The following is a 21,014-nucleotide window of genomic DNA, read 5'->3' as shown; positions in this document are numbered from 1 at the left end:
ACATTTATCCTAGCTTACGCACCCATCCATGTACCTATCCAATTGCCGCTTAAAGGTCGCCAATGATTCTGACTCTGCCACTCCCACAGGCAGCGCATTCCATGCCCCCACCACTCTCTGGGTAAAGAACCTACCCCTGACATCCCCCCTATACCTTCCACCCTTCACCTTAAATTTATGTCCCCTTGTAACACTCTGTACCCGGGGAAAAAGTTTCTGACTGTCTACTCTATCTATTCCTCTGATCATTTTATAAACCTCTATCAAGTCACCCCTCATCCTTCGCCGTTCCAATGAGAAAAGGCCTAGCACTCTCAACCTATCCTCGTACGACCTATTCTCCATTCCAGGCAACATCCTGGTAAATCTCCTCTGCACCCTCTCCAAAGCTTCCATATCTTTCCTAAAGTGAGGCGACCAGAACTGCACACAGTACTCCAAATGTGGTCTAACCAAGGTCCTGTACAGCTGCAACATCATTTCACGACTCTTGAATTCAATCCCTCGGCTAATGAACGCTAATACATCATAGGCCTTCTTACAAGCTCTATGCACCTAAGTGGCAACCTTCAAAGAGCTATGAACATAGACCCCAAGATCCCTCTGCTCCTCCACCTTACTAAGAACCCTACCGTTAACCCTGTATTCCGCATTCTTATTTGTCCTTCCAAAATGGACAACCTCACACTTGACATAGTTGAACTCCATCTGCCACTCCTCAGCCCAGCTCTGCATCATATCTAAGTCTCTTTGCAGCCGACAACAGCCCTCCTCACAACTCCACCAATCTTCGTATCATCTGCAAATTTACCACTCACCCTTCGACTCCCTCTTCCAAGTCATTAATAAAAATTACAAACAGCAGAGGACCCAGAACTGATCCCTGTGGAACTCCACTTGTAACTGGTTGTGGAGTCACAACTCCTATACTCAAAGGTCTGAGCAATAAAGGCAAGCATGCTAAATGCCTTCTCAACCATCCTGTCTATCTGTGATGCAAACTTCAAATAATTACATACCTGAACCCCTAGGTCTCTCTGTTCTACAGCACTACCTAGGGCCCTATTATTAATTGTATAAGCCCTGCCCTTGTTTATTTTACCAATATGTAATACCTCACATTTATCAAAACTAAACCCCGTTTGCCACTCCACAGCCCATTAACCCATTGATCAAGATCTCTTTGTAATCTTGGACAACCTTCTTCACTAGGAGAAAGTGAGGACTGCGGATCCTGGAGATCAGAGCTGAAAAATGTGTTGCTGGAAAAGCGCAGCAGGTCAGGCAGCATCCAAGGAGCAGGAGAATTGACGTTTCGGGCATAAGCCCTTCTTCAGGAATGAGGAGGGTGTGCCAAGCAGGCTAAGATAAAAGGTAGGGAGGAGGGACTTGGTGGAGGGGCGTTGGGAATGCGATAGGTGGAAGGAGGTTAAGGTGAGGGTGGTAGGCCGGAGAGGGGTTGGGGGCGGAGAGGTCGGGAAGAAGATTGCAGGTCAAGAAGGCGGTGCTGAGTCCGAGGGTTGGGACTGAGAAAAGGTGGGGGGAGGGGAAATGAGGAAGCTGGAGAAATCTGCATTCATCCCTTGTGGTTGGAGGGTTCCTAAGCGGAAGATGAGGCGCTCTTCCTCCAGGCGTCGTGTTGCTATGGTCTGGCGATGGAGGAGGCCAAGGACCTCATGTCCTTGGCGGAGTGGGAGGGGGAGTTAAAGTGTTCAGCCACGGGGCGGTTGGGTTGGTTGGTGCAGGTGTCCCAGAGGTGTTCTCTGAAACATTCCGCTTTTATCTTAGCCTGCTTGGCACACCCTCCTCATTCCTGAAGAAGGGCTTATGCCCGAAACGTCGATTCTCCTGCTCCTTGGATGCTGGCTGACCTGCTGCGCTTTTCCAGCAAGACATTTTTCAACCTTCTTCACTGTCCACTACACCACCTATCTTTGGTGTCATCTGTAATCTTACTAAGCATGCCTTCTTTATTCCCATTCAAATCATCTTTGGTCTGTTGTCAGTTTTAACCTGTGCTACTTTTCAGGATGATAAACTAAAGCAAGTTGTTTCTGTTGATGTGGCTAGATGGGAGGAATGCAAAACAGTGCCATATGTTCTATATATAGGCAAGGATAACTTCAATACAAAGAGTAAAGGACTACCCATTGTAAATTGGGAAAATATTTTAATGTGTAAGTTGACAGGGTCACAGAGGCCTGCAGCACAGAACAAGGCCCTTTGGCCCATTGACCCTGCACCAGTCAGAAATAGCCATCGAACTATTCTAATCCCATTTTCCTGCACTTGGCTCATTTACATCTAAAAATTTGCATCTTATGAGGCTTTGTACCTCTAACACTCTTTTACGTGCATTGAGTTCCAGATTCCCAATAAAATTATCTTCTCATCCGCTATAAATCTCCTGCTCTTTATGTTAAAACTGTGTCATGGTCCACAAAGGGGAAAAGTTGCTTCCTGTCTAGCCAGTCTGTACCCATCATAATTTTGTACATTGCAGTCATACCCCACCCCTGCGCCCCCACTCCTGCAGTCTCCTCTGCTGTAAGGAAAACAATCCAGTCTATCCAATTACTCTTTACAACTAAAACTCTCCAGCCCAGGCAATATCCTGGTAAATCACCTCTGTATCAGTGTAATCACATCCTACCTATAATGTGAATCCAGAATTACATTCAATACTTTTGCTGTGACCTAACTAGCGTTTTTTACACTTCCAACATAACCTGCCCCCTCTCAAACTCTATGACTCAACAAATAAATGCAAATATCCCATTTGCCTTCAGAACTACTTAACCTGTCCTGTCACTTGTACTCCAAGGCCCTCTGATCCTTGGTGCCTCCCAGGGTGCGACTGTTCATCATGTATTCCCTGTCCTGTTTAAGTGCATCATCTTGCGCTTCTCCAGATTAAATTCCATTTGGCACTAATCAGTCCATTTGACCAGCCCATCTATATCCTCCTGTAATCTAAGGCTGTTCTGCTCACTATTTACCACTTCACCAATTTTCACTGACTTTCTGATCTAATTCCTGCATTCAAGTCTAAGTCATTCACATGTACAACTGTTATGAAGATGTGGATGTACTGTATCTTAAGAGAGTTAAAAGCAACAGAACCAAGTATTCTGAAAAGAAATATCATGTAACATTTCATTGAACAACTTGATTAGCTGGTTGCCTGGAAATGCCAAAACAGATTCGAATTAGGCCAATCAGTGTAAGTCATACCCCGAAAAATACCAAACTTCAATCCAGTTTGAATTTAGTATATTCACAATCTGAAATGCCAATGACACAATCCAATGCTTTGGCGGTATAAGACTGGGGAAAATTGAACAGTTGAGAGGAGAACTGTCAAGCAACCAGCATGTGAAAAGACTGCCCAGAAAATAGCTCTCTCAAAAGGTACCTTTATCGATCAGTAACCTCTGAAGCAGAACCCGCAAGAAGAAGAAAAGTAGACAGGAATTCAGAGAAAACTGAAAGGTGGATGGTTTTGAGATAAGAAGTTTTGTTTTGTAAATCTTAATCGGTTGGGGGGGTGGGATTTATCAGACTAGTGTTGTAGAAGGTAAAGTAAAAGATAGGTTAGAGGAAAGAATTGGTAAATAGTTGTTAGTTAATTATTCTCTGTTATACTTTAAGAAATAAAGTTGTTAATTTGTATTTTAACTAGTTCGTGAATTTTCATAAATTACTGCACAGGATAAATCTTTTCTGTGTTGCTGGTTTTAAATTAGCAGAGGGGTTTACCCTGCGTCATAACAGACTAGGGGATCATGGTTGAGATTTGAACTGGTTTAGACAGATTTGAATAGATTTGGGGGTATGAAAAATCCCAGCACATTTGAACACTTTAAATAAAACGTAGGTGAGACAGTTTATTTAATTTCGGTGACTTGTGGTTAATTAAATTGAAAGTGAGAGAAATGGCTCTTTAAAATTGCTGAAGAGATTCTGGGATTTGAAGATCTTTCTCAAATGTGCCAAGAAAGTCTAGAAGGAAAGGAAAAGGCCATACTTTTAGAATTAGCAAGTAAGTTAGATTTGGGTTTAACCAAGGACAAAAGAAAAGATGAAATTGTCAGGGAATTACTCAAACACTTAGATGTGTCTGAGAAATAGACAAGTGCAGTAGAGATAGAAAATTACAATTCAGGAGAATGGAGTTAGAAAATAGAGAAGGGGGGGGGAGTTCTTAGCTGAGCAAAAAGAGAGAGAATTTGAATTTGAGAAGTTGCAACTTAGTCAGCAAAGTCAAGGTAACAGAATGGAGATTAAAAGAGAAGGTAGTGATATGTACAATTATGCAAAAACCCTGCCACATTTTGATGAGAAAGATGTTGAAGCCTTCTTTATTTCACTTGGAAAAATTGGCTAGGCAGATGGAGTGGTCCGAAGATTTATGGGTAATGCTAGTTCAGACTAAACTAGTAGGCAGAGCTGGTGAGGTATTTGCCGTACTGTCAGTTGATGTGTCAAGAGATTATGTAGAGGTTAAACAGGCTATTTTTAATGCTTATTAATTGGTACCAGAAGCATATAGACAGCAGTTCAGAAACACCAAGAAGGAACCAGGTAAGACTTACATTGAGTTTGAAAGAAGTAAACATAGTCATTTTGATTGATGGATGCATGCTTTGAAAATAGATAAGACCTTTTGAGGCTCTAAGAGAAATTATTCTGCTGGAGGAGTTTAAAAGCTTACTTCCAGAAATGGGAAGAATGCACATTGAGGAACAGAAAGTTCAGGAAGTGAGAAGGGCAGCAGAATTACCAAATGAGTGCATGTTGGTGCATAAGACAAGCTTCCGGTCAGAATTTGATCCTGTGAGAGATAGAAGTTGGGAGAGGGGGAGATCCTACACTATAAAACCAAAAGTAGAGAGCACTGGTAAGAATTTACCGAAGGATAAAAAAGAAGTCCAAGAGGGTGGAAAGGAGGTGAAAGGCCTCAGGTGTTTCCACTGTGTTAAAGTGGAGCACATAAAGTCACAGTGCTGGTCATTAAAGAAAGGCACAGTGGGAAAAGATGTGGTAAAAGAAGCTAACCCAATGGCATTAGTGAAGGTAGTAAAGAAGCGCCAAGGAACTACAGCAGAGTGCACAGCCTAGGCAGGGGCTGGGTATGGAGTTAATACCTGATCTCTACAAAGAATTCACCTCTGTGGGTAAACTTTACTCAGAAAGAACAGGGGGAGAAGGACAAGAAGTTATAATTTTCAGAGAGACAGGATCTAACCAGTCACTGATAGTAAGGGATGAGCAAATATGCACTCTTTCTGACTTGTTACCTGGGAGTGTGGCAATTTGTGGGATAGGTAGACAGAAATTTAGCGTTCCTCTATGTAAGATCAGGTTGAAGTGCCAACTTAAGACTGGGGAAGTTACAGTGGGATTGATTGACAGAGTGTCAGTTTCAGGAATTCCGTTTATTCTTGGGAATGATTTGGCAGGATCCAAGGTGGGAGTGACACCCCTTGTTGTGGAGAAGCCCAAGGAAGACCAAGAAACTGAGGAGTTAAAACAGAAATATCCTGGTATTTTCCCAGACTGTGTGGTAACCAGATCCCACTATCATAAGTCACAACACAAAGAGAAAAGTAAAGATGAAGGAGTTGACGTTCAGTTAGTGGACACCCTGTTTGATGTAATGGTGCAGGAAAAACCTGAACAGGCAAAGGGTCAGACAGAAGTGTTTAGTCCTGAAAGGCTAATGGACTTGCAACAACAAGACAAGACAATAAAAGATATATATGTGGATGCGTACTCTGAAAAGGAGGCAGAGAATATTCCGGAGGGTTATTATCTGAAAGCTGGAATCCTAAGAAGAAAATAGAGACCTCGGCAGGTTAGTGCAGATGAGAAATGGGCCAAAGTACACCAGATTGTGTTGCTGATAGTGTACAGACGGGAAGTGTTACGGGTAACACGTGACCTATCTGTAGGAAGTCACCTCTGGATAGATTAGTAAGCTAGAGTCTCAGGAGCACAGAACACAGTTGAAAGACTTGTTACTGCACTATGAGAACATCTGTAAGAATCAGATGGGGAGGACTAATGCTATTGTATATGAAGTAGACGTAGGGAATATTGCTCCGATAAAACAACACTCCTATTGGCTTAATCCTTTCAAAGCCAGACCGGTCCAGATGGAGGTGGAGGCCATGCTCAATGGGGACATCGTCAAACCAAGCCAGAACGAGTGGTGTTCGCTGATCGTCTTCGTTCCCAAAATGGACGGGACTCAAGAATTCGACGTGGATTATCAGAAGGTCAATGCCATTACGAAATCGGACTACTATCCATTTCCTAGATTGGAGGATTATATCAAGAAAGTCAGACAAGCCAGTTACACCACCAAGTTGGACTTAATGCGTGGTTTTTGGCAGGCACCTTTATTCAGAGACGGTGAAAGAAATTTCTGCGTTTGTAACCCCAAATGGGCTATATCAATTTAAAGTGATGTCCTTTGAAACGAAGAATGCACCCACCACATTCCAAAGACTCATGACCAGAGTTGTGGCTGGGTTCACCAACTGTGCAGTCTCTTTGGACGATGTAGTGATCTTTAGTAAGTCTTTGAAAGATCACATTGTACAGTTGGCAGAGCTCTTTGAACCTACTACGAGAAACAAAACTGATGATAAACTTAATAAAACAGAACTTGCGAAAGCTGAGCTGACATTCTTGGGACATAACATCGGTCATGGAAGGTTGACCCCACGGAACACAAAGACGAAGACCATCGTGGAATTTCCACGACCAACCTCGAACAAAGAGGTGCTTTGATCCTTATGACTCTGTGGATTCTATCAGAAATTTGTTCCAAACTTCAGCAGTGTAGTGGTACCATTTACCGATTTGCTGAAGAAGAATGCTTCGGTGGACAGAACCATGCCAAGAGGCACTCGACCATTTGAAAGCCATATTAACCACCAAACTTTTCAAAACCTTTTGAAGTCACCATCGATGCTAGTGACATAGGAGTTGGAGCTTTACTCCTACAGGAAGATGAGAATGGGATTAAACTGCCAGTTGGTTACTTTTCGAAGAAGATCAAAGTTCACCAGGGGAAATACTCCACAATCAAAAAAGAACTATTGAATCTGGTATTGGCCTTACTACATTTTAATATGTATGTCAGGAACGTGTCGTAGATGGTTGTGTACGCTGATCACCAATTCACTTACTTTCTTAGAACGCTTTAAAGATAAGAACACAAGACTATTTCATTGGAGTCTTATATGATTTTTAAATTAAAAGTCTAATATGTTGTGGGTCGGAAGAATGTAATTGCAGATGCATTACTGCGGATTTAACTGAGAGTTTAGGTGAGATTTGTCTTTATTTAATGTTATATATGCAAATATATGAGAACAAGTTAAGGTGAACTTGTATTAAAGTTATCTGTATGTTAGGATAATGTGTTTAAAAAGTACAGAAAAAATGAAGCTATCTTTTCACTATAATGGTTCATTTCTTTTCTTAAGGGGGGAGGTATTATGGAGATGTGGGTGTACTATACCTTTAAGAGTTAAAAACAGCAGAACTACCTGACAGAACCAAGTACTCTGGAAAAAAAAAGTGTAACATTTTGTCGAACAACTTGATTAGCTGGTTGCCTGAAAACAACAAAACCGATTTGAATTAGGCCAATCAGTTTAAGTCATACCCCAAAAAATACCAAACTCCAATCAAGTTTGAATTTAGTATATTCACAATCTTAAAAACCAATGAACACAATCTGATGCTTTGGGGGTATAAGACCAGAGAAAATTGAGCAGTTGAGAGGAGATCTGTCAAGCCACTAGCATGTAAAAAGACTGCCTGAGAAATAGTTCGCTGAAAAGGTCCCTTTGTTGATCAGTAACCTCTGAAGCAAAATCCACAAGAAGAAGACAGGAATTCAGAGAAAACTGAAAGCTGGCTGGTTTTGAGATAAGAAGTTTTGTTTTGTAAATCTTAATTGGGGGGTTTCATTGGACTAATATTGTAGACGGGAAAGTAAAAGATAGGTTAGAGGAAGGAATTGTAAATAGTTGTTAGTTAATTATTCTCTGTTATACTTCAAGAAATAAAGTTGTTAATTTGTACTTTAACTAGTTCTTGGCCTATCGAATTTTTTCAGCTTACTGCACAGGATAAATCTTTTGTGTTGCTGGTTTTAAATTAGCAGAGGGGTTTACACCGTGTTGTAACACAACAAACAACAAGAGCCCCAAGACTGCTCCTTGCGTAACCCTACTAGACACAGGCTTCCAGTCACATCACCCTCTGCTTCCTGCCATTCAGCCAATCCAGTATCCAAGAAGATCAGTTGGTAATGGTCAAAAAAATTTAATGTCATATTACAAACAATCTCTATACCCTGCAGGCAAAAATTTAACTTGACAAGAATTCCATAGACTACTAAAGAGGTAATACAACAATAAAATAAAACAACTGTAAAAGCAGTGCAAACCTGGCAAACACAGAGCATTCAAAGAACCCTTTGAGGGTAACAAAATAGCTGGCAAGAGCTACAAAATGCACATGAAATGAAACTTGTATGCAGTATCAAAATCAACATCAAATTTGGATAAAAAGAATTGTCTGAAGCAATGTGGGCCTTCATGGAACTGGTAAATGGTATTGTCAGTGGATGTGCCTAAAGAATTATTTTTGTGCCAGTATTTATAGTACAGGAAGAAGTGAACATGCTGGAAATCTCAAGAAATGAAAATCAAATTAGGGAGAGGAGCTCACTAAAATTAACCGAAGTCATGAAATTCATGATCTGCGATTTGTTGGTGGTGTAGAACTTGATTATTGTTTTAAAACAGAAGACTGCTCTCAAAGCTTTTTATTTCGCACTCCCCAGACCAGACACAAGAATGCCAAAATGTGAAAGGAGGAATAAGTTTGTACTTTAGTGGGAAAAGTTTATACTTAATGGGATTTGTTGGCAAGTCAACTCTGATCGCTTAAGACATTTCCATAGAGAATTTTACCCCCAGATTTTTGTTTAGTTCAAAAAAAGCACAATGCCTGTGCATGTTGCTTTTATCTGCTAAGAACTGGTCTATAAATATATAACTTTTCTATTCAGTGTAACTGAGACACACTGCGCACCTGACTGAGCTTAAATCAGTTGTTAGTATAATTTACAGTACACTTGGGATTGTCTGACAAGTGCTGTCCAAACATGGAATCACATGTCACATCTACGTTCTGAGCTTTACAATTACATGTTGGTTCAGTATGATTAGTACTCTGCATATGGCAATAGCCAAAAGATAATAATCACACGAGATGGAGCAGACTCCACCCCAGGATTGTAAATGACAACATTGAAAGATTTTAGTTAAAGCATCTGCAAAGTCTTTGGAGGTTGGTTCAGAATTTAATTTGGGATTGAATAATAGTGTATGTGACTATTCCATTTTAAGAGTGATGAGAATTATAAACCAGTTAATTTAATATTTTGTTTTCAGAAATTTACTAGATTCTGTGTTAATGTAATCGTAAACTATATTTGATAAAGTGGTGATGAGGTGCTGCCTTGAACTGCTGCAATCCTTGTCATAGAGAGACATTGAGAGTGCTATTAGGAAGGTAGATCTGGATTTTGTGCTACGAACAGTGAACGAACAACAATATAGCTCACAAGTTAGGATAATGTGTAGCTTGGAGAGGAACCTGCAGATGTTGGTGATCTCAAGCGCCTGCTACCCTTGCTCTTCCAGATGGTAGAAGTCACCAACTTGGAAGATCATATCAAAGGAGCCTGGGTGAATTGCTGCAGTGCATTTTGTGGATCACACACTTCCCAAACTTCTTTCCTCGTTGTGACACCCTTTCTGTGTTGAAAATTGCTGTACTCCAGACTTGTAGCGGTTGAAAGGGGTGGGGTGCTTGGTGAGGGACCTGTGACAGTGGAATTAATGAAGATTTTCAATAGAAAGCACCTACTTTTTCACAGGATCAGCAGATTAGACCACACCCACTATTAAAAACATGTACGGATTTAAAGAGGGCACATAGCTGTAAGCATTTGGTTGGTGCCATTGCTGTCACAGAACTTGCAACCCCAAGACAGCTGGCAACCCACTAGGGTTGTGACCCAGTTTGGGAAGTCCTGCCGTGGATCATGTACACTGCTGCCAGTGCACAACTGTGATGGGGGGATGGAGTGAATGTTTAATGGAGCGGGTATGTGAGTGTTTTAAAACTTTTCAGTTAATCAATGACAGTTTTTAGAAGATATGCTATTCCTGACTGACCTGATTTAAATTTTGTAAAGGTGATTGAGAATGCCATTGGTTGTTGTTTAGTCAGACTTCATGGAGGCACTCAATAAAAGACTTTAAGCTAAAGTTAAGGCCTCTGAAGTTATGGTTAATTTTAGCAAAGAGCAGGAGAAGAAAGCAGGGATAATGTGCGCTATGATTGATGAAATGTAACTAGTGAACTCTCATTAAAATCCATTTTAGGGATTCTACAAGTCACTAATTGATTAGTGACTGAAGTGCTGGGATAAAAAGCTACTTTGCAAATTTATCAATTTAAGTGAATATAGTCAATGTTGTAAACAATTGTTGAAAGCATAAAATTAAAGATACTGATTTAAGTGAGTTTGTAAAACTCTGGCAAATTTGATTTCAACATGTGTTGTTCATCCACTTTGGAACTATAAGGCTAGACAGGTTACATTTGAAATGGTGATAATCTAGTGGAGGCCCAAAGAGACCTGGGGCCTATATTGCTTTTCTTGGTATTTTATCAACAATTTTCGAGTTGACCGTAGAGGAAATGATAAATACCTTTTTAAAGATGATTTTGAAAAGTTGTGTGTTTGATAGAGGAAGAAAACTGTAGTCTGCAGGAAGAACTAGCTCAATCTGGATTGATTGGTTGGACAAGAAAATGACAAATGAAATTCTGTTCTATAAAGTGTGAGCAATACATTTTGAGAAAGTCAGTGAGGCAAGGGAATACATAATAAATACTTGGATATTGAGAATATAGGGTCTTGGAGTGCACACCAGAGAAAGTAGCATCACAGTACAGTATAGTGGTAAAAGGCATACATGTACATTGCTGTATCAGCTGAAGCAGAGAATCTAAGAGTTGGGTGTTTCTGCTGGAGCTGTATTAAACATTAATTAGGCCATGGCTGGTGTACGTACAGTTATTACTATATTGCAGAATGTTTTCACATTAAAGACGTTGCAGAGAAAATTAAGGGTGTTGGCAGGAATGAAGAATTTTATTCATGAAGGAAGATTGAAGAGACTGGTGTTGTCTTTGGAATAGAAAAGGCTGAGAGAAGATTTAATTAAATGAGTGCAAAATTGAGGGGCCAGGATAAAGTTGGTAGGAGGCATCTGTTCCCTTCAATTGAGAAGTCAATAACTAGGAGACTCGCGAGACAAGTTCCTTTTACATTCTGTGTTTGATGATCAACACAATGGTATTTTACATTAAGTCACTATGCAAATATAGGTTGTTGCACATAGATTGGGATCTCAATACAAGTACTTGGTGCTGAAAATGGAACAATATTTGAGTTACCATTTCATAAAATCTTTGCTGGCTGGAGGAGCACAAACCGGTCCAGATGATGATTTCTCTCAAAGCTGTTGGGTTAGAGAGACTGCAAATGCGATAACTCACATGAAGACGATACAGGGATTATAGAAACTTTCTTTCACATCTACAATGGGCGAGAAAACTAAAGCTGGACTCTTTCTGTAGAAAACCAAGTAGATGTTTTTGACACAAATCCTTCATTCTGCATAATCAAATAGCTAGCCACAGTTTGGATGGATTGTTTGCATGTGCTCTGAGTATTTGTTTTACATCAGATTCTTTTTTACCAGCTTGAATATACAGGCAGAAGCCCAAATAGTTCATGCCACCATTGTACCAAGAATGATACCAAGGATTGCAAGTGCAACATTGAATTCAAGGTGGACGAGATTTTGCCGGTAAGAATATTATTAGTGCTGCCTATCAAGTAGTTCATGCCTAATTGACAGTTCAGTATTTGGTTCAGATGTAACAATTTTACCCTTATTTTGTTTCAGAGATTTCTCTGAATTTATAGTATTTACAAAAGAAGTAATTGAAAGGAGTTGTGTATGAAATAGATGTTCATTAACAAAATCAAACCATCATTGAAGCTAGGAATGCTTAAGTACAGATGTGCAGAGAAGTGACTTTGTAATTAGAACAGATGTGCCACAGTCCCTCAGAATGTAGTTGATGCTTGCTCATAGCAAAAACCTACAATTGGGTTGTTTACTATGGGACAGTTGTTAAGCTGCAGTTCCCACACAGTCTGGCTGACCAGGATACTCTCCCACTTCAACCACCATAGATGTATTGGTAGGATATACATCTTGATAATTAACCTGTTTGGTCACGTTATAATGTGCCTTCCATGGCCATCAGGTGGGACTTGAATCCAGAATTTCCATCTCAGAGATAAGGACACTGCCACTACACCATCATAATGCAGTAATTGGAATACAAACTATTTGGAAGCCACTGCAAATCATACAAACCAAGATGATTTTCAAGATGGATACTTCAAACAGCCATTTGGAGAGTGAGACTGGAAATCGTTCTTTCCTCAGTTTTGATTTATTTGAGGTTAGCTCCTTACCCCATTCACTACCCTCTTGTCAAGAAGTGTGTGCTCACAATTCTATGCCTTTAATTTATGCAGTTAACACTTTGATCCTGAGCTAGCTGATTAAAACTGGGTGGCGTGAGAGCTGATGATTCCTGATGAATGGCTTATGCCCGAAATATCGATTCTTCTCCTGCTCCTCGGATGCTGCCTAACCTGCTATGCTTTACCAGCATCACTCTAATCTTGGCATGAGAGGTGTTACAGTTGTATTCTGTGCTTTAGAAAATGTAGCCAGGATCTGACGCTAGAAGCTGCATATGCAAGCACAAGGTGTGGCTCTATTATAAGCTTTTAATTTATCAACCACCATTCAAACAGTTAAAAGATCTTCTTCACAAATTATTTAAATGTGCAAGGTGCTGGTGAGACCATTTCTGGAGACTGTGAGCAGTTTTGGTCCCCTTATTTAAGGAAAGATAACATTTCATTGGAGGCAGTTCAGAGAAGGTTATGGAGGGATTGGCTTATGAACAAAGGTTAAACAGGTTGGGACTTTACTCATTGGAGTTTAGCAGAATGAGAGGAGATCTTCTTGAAATAGATTAAGGGGCTTGACAGCTTAAATACTGAGAGGATGTTTCGCCTCTTGGGAGAATCTAGGATCAGAGGGCATTGTCTAAGAAAAAGGGGGCACCAATTTATGACTGAGATGAGGAGAAATTTCTTCTCTGAAGGTTGAGTCTTTGGAACACCTTGCGACAGAGAGCTGTGGGACAGAGTCCTAGTGTATATTTAAGACAATGATTGATGGATGCTTGATCAGTCGGGGCATCAAGCGTTATGGGGAAAAGGCGGGAAAGTGGACATGAGGAATGTCAGATCAGCCATGAATCTATTGGAAGGCGACTGGCCTACCCCTGTTCCCGTTTCTTGTGGTAAATGGCAGATGGTGGAATTTGAATTCAATTTTTAAAAATCCAGAATTAAGAGTGTAATGATGATAATGAAAACGTTGTGATTTGTCAGCAAAACCCATCTGGTTCACTAATGTCCTTGAGAGAAGGAAACATTTGCACCACCAGGAAAACACCCTTCTGGCTAATTTGAATATTTACAAGCAAAGCATATTAATAGCAACACTGACATCGAAAGAAAAACTATTATCCTTACCTAGCCTTGCCTACATGTGACTCCAGCACTCTGGTTGAGGGATGGGCAATAAATGCTGGCCAAGCTAATGATATTCACAACCCCTGAATGAATAAAAAAAGGAAGATTTGCTGTAAAAAAAAAATTAGTGGTACCAGATGAGAGCAATTACCTGGATTGCTGCATGAAAAGAACTGGTGCTGGGCTGAATGACCTCCCTCTCTGCTATACTGTTCTATCCCCACCTTTCTCCCCCCCCCCCCCCCCCCCCCCCCCCCCCCACCCCCCGCCCTCTCCACAATACATACTGAATTTCACTGTTGAAGAACAATGTCTTTGGTGATATATCAGGATTTGATGAAGCCTTTGGGACTATAGCCTAATGTAAGGCATTGCCCAGATGAGAAAAATGAGCTGATACAAGGGCAAATGATCTAATTACCATTTTTTTAACAAACAGCATAACTTGCTCTTCATAGTTCGCCTGCCTCAAAGCCTGTAGAATCATAGAATTCCTATAGTGCAGAAAGAGGCCATATGGCCCATCAAGTGTGCACCTACCCTCCAAAGAGCATCCCACCTAAATCCTCCTTCTGCACTCCAACCCCACCCCCACCCAACACTGTAACTCTACATGAGATTTTTACCATGGCTAACCCACCTAATCTGCGCAACCCCAGAGAGTATTTGGCTATTTTTACCATGGGGAGAAAGTGAGGACTGCAGATGCTGGAGATCAGAGCTGAAAATGTGTTGCTGGAAAAGCGTAGCAGGTCCAAGGAACAGGAGAATTGACGTTTGGATGCTGCCTGACCTGCTGCGCTTTTCCAGCAACACATTTTCAGCTATTTTTGCCATGGCCAATCCACATTAATGATGGAATTTTATATCCATCTTTCTTCTTCAATGATCTACTAAATGAGAGTAAACATTTTTAAAGAACCGAAATTATTAGAAATCATTAATACTTCGCTATTTGTGACAAGTAGATACCCGAACACCCTCAGGAAGCCTGCATTTCACATCAATGGAGAAGGTCTCCTCTCCTGCTGGGTATGATATTTCTGAAGTGAGGGGAGTTTGGAATGCATCTTCTGTTGGGGAAAGAGCTCATCAAATAAAGGTTTGTTGTTTAGCAGCCTGCATTAGGAGACCTGTACAGGCAAGCGGTCAGAAAAGGGCACTTCAAGTTCCGAGAAGCTGCTGTGATTTAAAATTTGGAGCAATAGTTTTTCATGGTTTCTGTATTCCACATTCCTGGAAGTACTGATATCCTAATGAGGACCCCCAGTCTGAACTTCCCAAAAGGAGTATCAGTCAGGCAAAGAAAAATGTCATTCGATAAATATACCTAGTGGAAATGATGTAAACGTAGTATTTACTTTACATAGAGAATTCTTTGCACTGTTTACAATGGATAATATGTTCAGTCTGTGATGGATTTTGCTGATGACCTGGGCGGTCCTCATAGACTGACCAACTCCAGCAACCCCACTGTAAAAGTCTATGTTATATAGATAGAGCATCTGGCCAGGATCAAACTTGTCTGAAGACAGGGTACCTGGGTACACTACAAACTGGCAGAACAATTCAAGCATGGCAATGTTCTACCTGTAATTGATGACATTACTCCTAATTGCTGAGAATGTAACTTCCATTAACATCACAATGTCATCCTAATATGAAAGGTTTGTACAAGAGTAGATACAAGTGGCACATGTTGTTTTTCTCTTCAGGGACCTGTTTTCATGTATTATGAATTGGTGAACTTCTATCAGAATCATCGGAAATATGGAGTCTCCCGAGATGATGATCAGCTGAATGGGGATTTGGAATATTTAAAGGTAAAAGTCAAAACCGGATGGATTGACAATTGAAATAATTCTAAATATTTTCAATATTCTACTTGCATTCTACACAGAAAGGTAAGCACAGCCCTTTGAACTTGAAGCCAAACGTAAGTTGTGTGAAAATATAACTTAACAAGAAGAAAATATGCAGGAAGTACATGACTAGTCATCATCGATTAAAGAAGTGATTTGATTTATTATTGTCACGTACCTAAGTACAGTGAAAAGTTATGTTTTGCGTGCAGAACAGGCAGATCATAGGGTGATTGAACAGAGCGAGGAATACAAAGTTACCGCTGCAAAGAAGGTGCACAAGAAACAAGATCAACATTATATTTAAAATTTGAGAGGTCCATTCAGAAGTCTAATAACAGTGGGGAAGAAGCTGTTCTTTTTATAATGATTATATTATTTCAAGTGGCTTTCATTAGGACTGATGATTTTTCTTTACCTGACCTTTCTCTGAACAGATCCGGAGTGATTTATTGTCTAATTTCAGAACATTTTTTAAAATCCCCAGATATTCTTGAATGAGTTGCAAGATAACTTGAGTGCTGCATTTCCAATCATTAATTCCTTTGAGGTGATCCAGTCCACATAGTAACAATGTCATCTGTATATGTGTTGGTATATTTAGAATCACATAGAAATAGAATTAGAAAAAAAAAATCAATATCCTCAATGCTCCATTATAGACAACAAACATTAATTTCCTCGATGGCATAGAATCTAAATCGGGTCAAGACAACCAGCAAAAGTTGACAACAAAAGTTTTTTTCCAAAATAATTGAGACACATTACTGTCTACAAAGACCATTACCCTAAAATTGTCTGTGGGCTGATGACATCTCATGCATTTTCTCAAAGATGGAACATTTTAACCAGGCACCTACAGCCCTTTTGTATTACTACATCTCAGATCTCAAAGTAGCAATTCACCTAGTATTTTCATGTATAAAAATAGCTCCTTAATTTATGCAGCCTTAAACTAGAGATTCACTTGCAATGAATTAATGACCTTCATGATTTCAAATTTTCCAAGCTGAGTTTGCTGAGTATTACTTTTGTTGACAGGTTTAGAGTTGTTCATTTTCTCTCGCTCTCATTCTCTCTCCCCCACAGATATTGCCTCGAAGCCTCCATCTTCCCTCCTCTTATAGGAGCCCACCTCCATCTTTTTTCATCCTTTTTTTTCATCCATTTTTCCCTCCCATTTTTCCCTCCCACAGCCACCTCATTCCCAAACCAGAGGGTGTTCCTTTTGTCCCCCCCACCACATCATCACATTAACATACATGGAAGACGGCTCCCAGCAAAAGCCATAACCCATAACAAAAGGCAACTTGGGCTCCCCTGAGATTGTCTCACTGACACCATTTACTTTTCTAATTGGTTGCTGCTCCCCCAATCGCGTGCTGGTTCTCACCCACGTTCATTATGGAGCCAATTAGCTAATATGGGAGAGAAGCAGTGTGTGATTGGAGGTGCAGCTTATGGGAGATTCTGTCCATTCTATTTGTGAAGGAGGGTAGCAACATTTCTCCCATTGGTCACCCCAACAACTGAATTTTCCCGCAATGTTTTGATGGCTTTCTGGGGTGAACCTACCCACCAACACTGGGTATTTTGAGCACTGATCCTTAACTTGCTGTGGGAAGAATACTATTAAATTGGAGAGGATTCAGAAAAGATTTACAAGGATATTGCCGGGACTGGGGAGTTTGAGTTAGAGGAAGAGTCTGGATAGGCTGGGATACTTTTCCCTGCTGCATAGGTGATTGAGGCGTGACTTTATAAGAGGTTTATAAAATGATAAGGGGCATAGATAAGGTGAATAGCAAAAGTGTTTCCTCTTGGATAGGGGAGTTTAAAACTAGAGGGCAAAGGTCTAAGGTGAGAGGGGAGAAATTTAAGAAACCTGAGGAGCAACATTTTCATACAGAGGCTGATATGTTTGTGGAATTAATTACCAGAGAAAGTGGTAAATGCAGGTACAGATATGACATTTAAGACATTTGAACAGATACATGAATAGCAAAAGTTCAAAGGAATATGGGCTATATGCAGGCAAATGGGACTAGTTTAGTTTGGGAAACTTGGTCAGCATGGACGAGTTGGACCGAAGGGTCTGTTTCTGTGCTGTATGACATTATTGTCCGAAACTTTAGTCTTACTCAGAACATTACAAGTAATATGTCAAAATGAATAAGGTATTGGAAAATTAAGAAAATATAGCTATGTCAAATGCAGAGTTCCAGAAGTTCACCTTCATAATCTGGGAAAAACACAAAAGAAAGAAGAGCTTGTTTTTTTTATACAGAGGGTGGCATGCATATGGAATTAGCTGCCAGTGGAAGTTGTCGAGGTGGGTGCATTAACAACATATAAAAGGCATTTGGATAAATTCATGGATAGGAAAGGATTAGAAGGATATGGGCCAAGTGCAGGGAAATGGGGTTAGCATGGACATTTTGGTTGGCATGCACTAGTTTGGGCCAAAGGGCCAAACTCTTACCTTTCTGAGAAAGATGAGGTTCTTTTTAACACATTGAGTTATGATTTCAAATATACTCCCTAAAAGGATGGAGGAAACTAATTCAATTATAACTTACAAAAGGCAATGAGGAAAGGGAGTGGGATTAACTGGATAACTCTTTGGTTGATGGCAGATGCCATCTTCCTGGCCCTCTACTCATCCCTGAAACATCTGGATAACAAGGACACCTACATTAGACTCCTATTTATTGGCTTTAGCTCCACCTTCAACACCATACTTCTAACCAAACCAGTCTCCAAACTCCGAGACCTAGGGCTCTGCTCCACCCTCTGCAACTGGATCCTCAACTTCCTGATGTGGTGACCACAATCAGTAAGGATGGGCAACAACACTTCCTTCACAGTAAACTCAACACTGTGCCCTGCAAGGCTACGTACTCAGCCCCTTACTACTTATACACTCATGACTGTGTGGCTAAATTCAGCTCAAAATCCATTGACAAATTTGCTGAAGACACTACTGTAGTGGGTCGAATCTCAAACAACAATGCGACAGAGTATTGGAAAGAGAGCTTAGTGTCATGATGTGTAAAGACAACCATCACTCCCTCAATGTCAGCAAAATGAAGGCACTGGTCAAGGAGCAGAATGGAGGACATACCCCTGTCTGAATCACTGGTGATGAGGTAGAGGTGGTCGAGAACTTCAAGTTCCTCCAGAGTAAATATCACCAACTGGTCCATTCACTTCAGTCAAGAAAGCGCACCATCACCTCTACTCCCTCAGGAGGTTAAGGAAATTCGACATGTCCACAATGACACTAACCAATTTTTAGGATGCTTTCTATGGTGCAGCTATATCTGGATGCATAGCAGCTTGGTATGGCAACTACTCTGCCCAAGACCAGCAAGAAATTAGAGTTGTGAACGCAGCCCAGTCCATCACAAAACCAGCCTTCCATCCATTGACTCCAGCTACACATCCTGCTACCTTGGGAAAGCAGCCAATGTAATCAAAGACCCCTCCTTGCCCTGTTATAATCTCTCCCCCTCTCTTCCGTCAGGCAGAAGATACAAATGTTTGAAAACACATACCAACAGATTCAAGAACAGCTTTTTCCCAGAGTTGATCTTTTACTGCACCCTCTTTATATGGTTGTAATACTATATTCTGCATTCTGTTGTATTACCCTTGATGTACTTAAGATATGATTTTCAATACTTGTTATTGTATCTTGGTACGTGACAATAATAAATCAAAGCGCAAGCTTGGTGCCTTTTATCTTCTCCTGCTGAACACTCTCTGCTCATTCCTGAAGAAGGGCCTGTGCCCGAAACGTCGAATCTCCTGTTCCCTGGATGCTGCCTGACCTGCTGTTCTGTTCCAGCAATAAAGTTTCAACTTTGATCTCCAGCATCTGCAGACCTCACTTTCTCCTGGCAGAATGGCATTCACTTTTACTAAAGCTGGTGTTTCCCATCCTATTGCCATTGTTTATTTCTGGATTTCTATGATGGGAGTCAGTTCGTTCTCACTTGGTTTGTGATGCAGAGTGATGCTAACTGTATAGGTTCAGTTTCTGTACCAGCTGAAGTCACTATAAAGACCTTGCCTGAGATGTGGTGACCTTCAGACTAAACTCTTCACCTATTGCCTTTGTCTAATAAGAGCAGTCTATGGTTCTCTGAGACTACGATAGCTCTCACTTTTCTAGTTTCCTGACGATCAAGAACAATCTGAAGAAAGTAGTGATGGGTCGGAAGATGGTGCCTTCTAGTCTCTTCTTGTTAGTGAGTTTTGTACCTTCACCCAAGATAGGGAAAACAGTTGATATAACTTCTGACTCCAACTCCCTTCTATGCCATCGGAATATTACCTTTGTCACTACACTGTTATAGAAATACCGAACTTTCAATTGTGTTCCCAACCCAACAGTTCAAGAAAACTAAAAGCAGAAGTCAAAAGCCCTGTGCATGCCCTTTTCGAAGAGCTCAGTATCTCACAGGTGCATTAAAAACAAATGAAAACAAACACTTATTAATAAATCTCTCACCAGAACAATGCAAATCTGCAAAACTGACTGTCAATGCTTTTTTTTTTGTTCCCTGCTCAATCTTTCTGCAGGAACCTTCTGAATACTGTTTTCCATTTCGTCGGGATGAACAGAACAGGCCTATTGCTCCATGTGGAGCCATCGCAAACAGCATGTTTAATGGTCAGTTCACATATGCACATATTCACTCACTGTACAATTCAATTGAGATTAACACAATATATTGTGATTGTTGCTTTTTATGCAGTTGAAATTTTCAACCCCATCGGTTTATACACGTATATCATTTAGGAGACTGCAGATCATTCGGTGTCTACGTACTTCTGTAAAGCCTTAATTTTTAAATGCTTGTTTTTGTTTAAAATCACAGGATTTTGTAGCACAGGCCATTCAACCAGTTGCTCCCATGAAAACAATTTTATTGCTTTTGGTTTGTAATTATCAAACATTAGATCCTTTTATAAAGTTATTATGGATTCTGCTTCAACCAGTAATTCTGGCAAAATATTCTGATCTTCCACTCTGTCTTTGTCTTTGTTTTAAAAGCAAATTCTCTAAATTTCTCTTTTTTATGAATTAATATCTTGTGATAGTGGGCATGGTTAATTATGGAAGTTTGACCAGAACTTGTCAGAGGTATTTCAGATTGGAAAAATAGTTAATTTATTATTTTTCACGAAGGCTGCTTTGTTAGAAGCAGCAATCTATATGACAGTGTTTCTGGGTTAGGGTGGGAGGAGGAGGGGAGATTGAGAGCACTGTTTCAACAGCAGACTCTCCGAGGAGGTTTTTGAGGGTCGAAAGAGAGATGGATAGCGATGGGAAGCTGTCTCAGAAG

The 21,014-nt window shown here is 40.4% G+C and overlaps 1 protein-coding gene across 2 annotated transcripts in view; it reads left to right on the top strand.

Annotated features, from left to right (window-relative positions):
• tmem30b (transmembrane protein 30B) overlaps positions 1 to 21,014 on the top strand; it is a 33,843-nt gene that overhangs the window by 3,966 nt on the left and 8,863 nt on the right. Inside the window, exons 3-6 of one of the 2 annotated variants that reach the window (XM_087976755.1) lie at positions 11,871 to 11,978; positions 12,445 to 12,645; positions 15,514 to 15,621; positions 20,248 to 20,338. In XM_087976755.1, the coding sequence (XP_087832881.1) occupies positions 11,871 to 11,978; positions 12,445 to 12,645; positions 15,514 to 15,621; positions 20,248 to 20,338 (508 nt within the window). The remainder of the gene's footprint in view (positions 1 to 11,870; positions 11,979 to 12,444; positions 12,646 to 15,513; positions 15,622 to 20,247; positions 20,339 to 21,014) is intronic. The other variant, XM_043717384.2, reaches the window with a different exon arrangement.

This window comes from Chiloscyllium plagiosum, unplaced genomic scaffold (assembly GCF_037043375.1).
Source record: "Chiloscyllium plagiosum isolate Xiang-an unplaced genomic scaffold, Cpla_swu_hap1 HiC_scaffold_30, whole genome shotgun sequence".
In the NCBI taxonomy this organism is placed as follows: Eukaryota; Metazoa; Chordata; class Chondrichthyes; order Orectolobiformes; family Hemiscylliidae; genus Chiloscyllium; species Chiloscyllium plagiosum.
The sequence above is the reverse complement of the archived record's forward strand: the minus strand, read 5'-3'. Positions and strand labels throughout refer to the sequence as shown.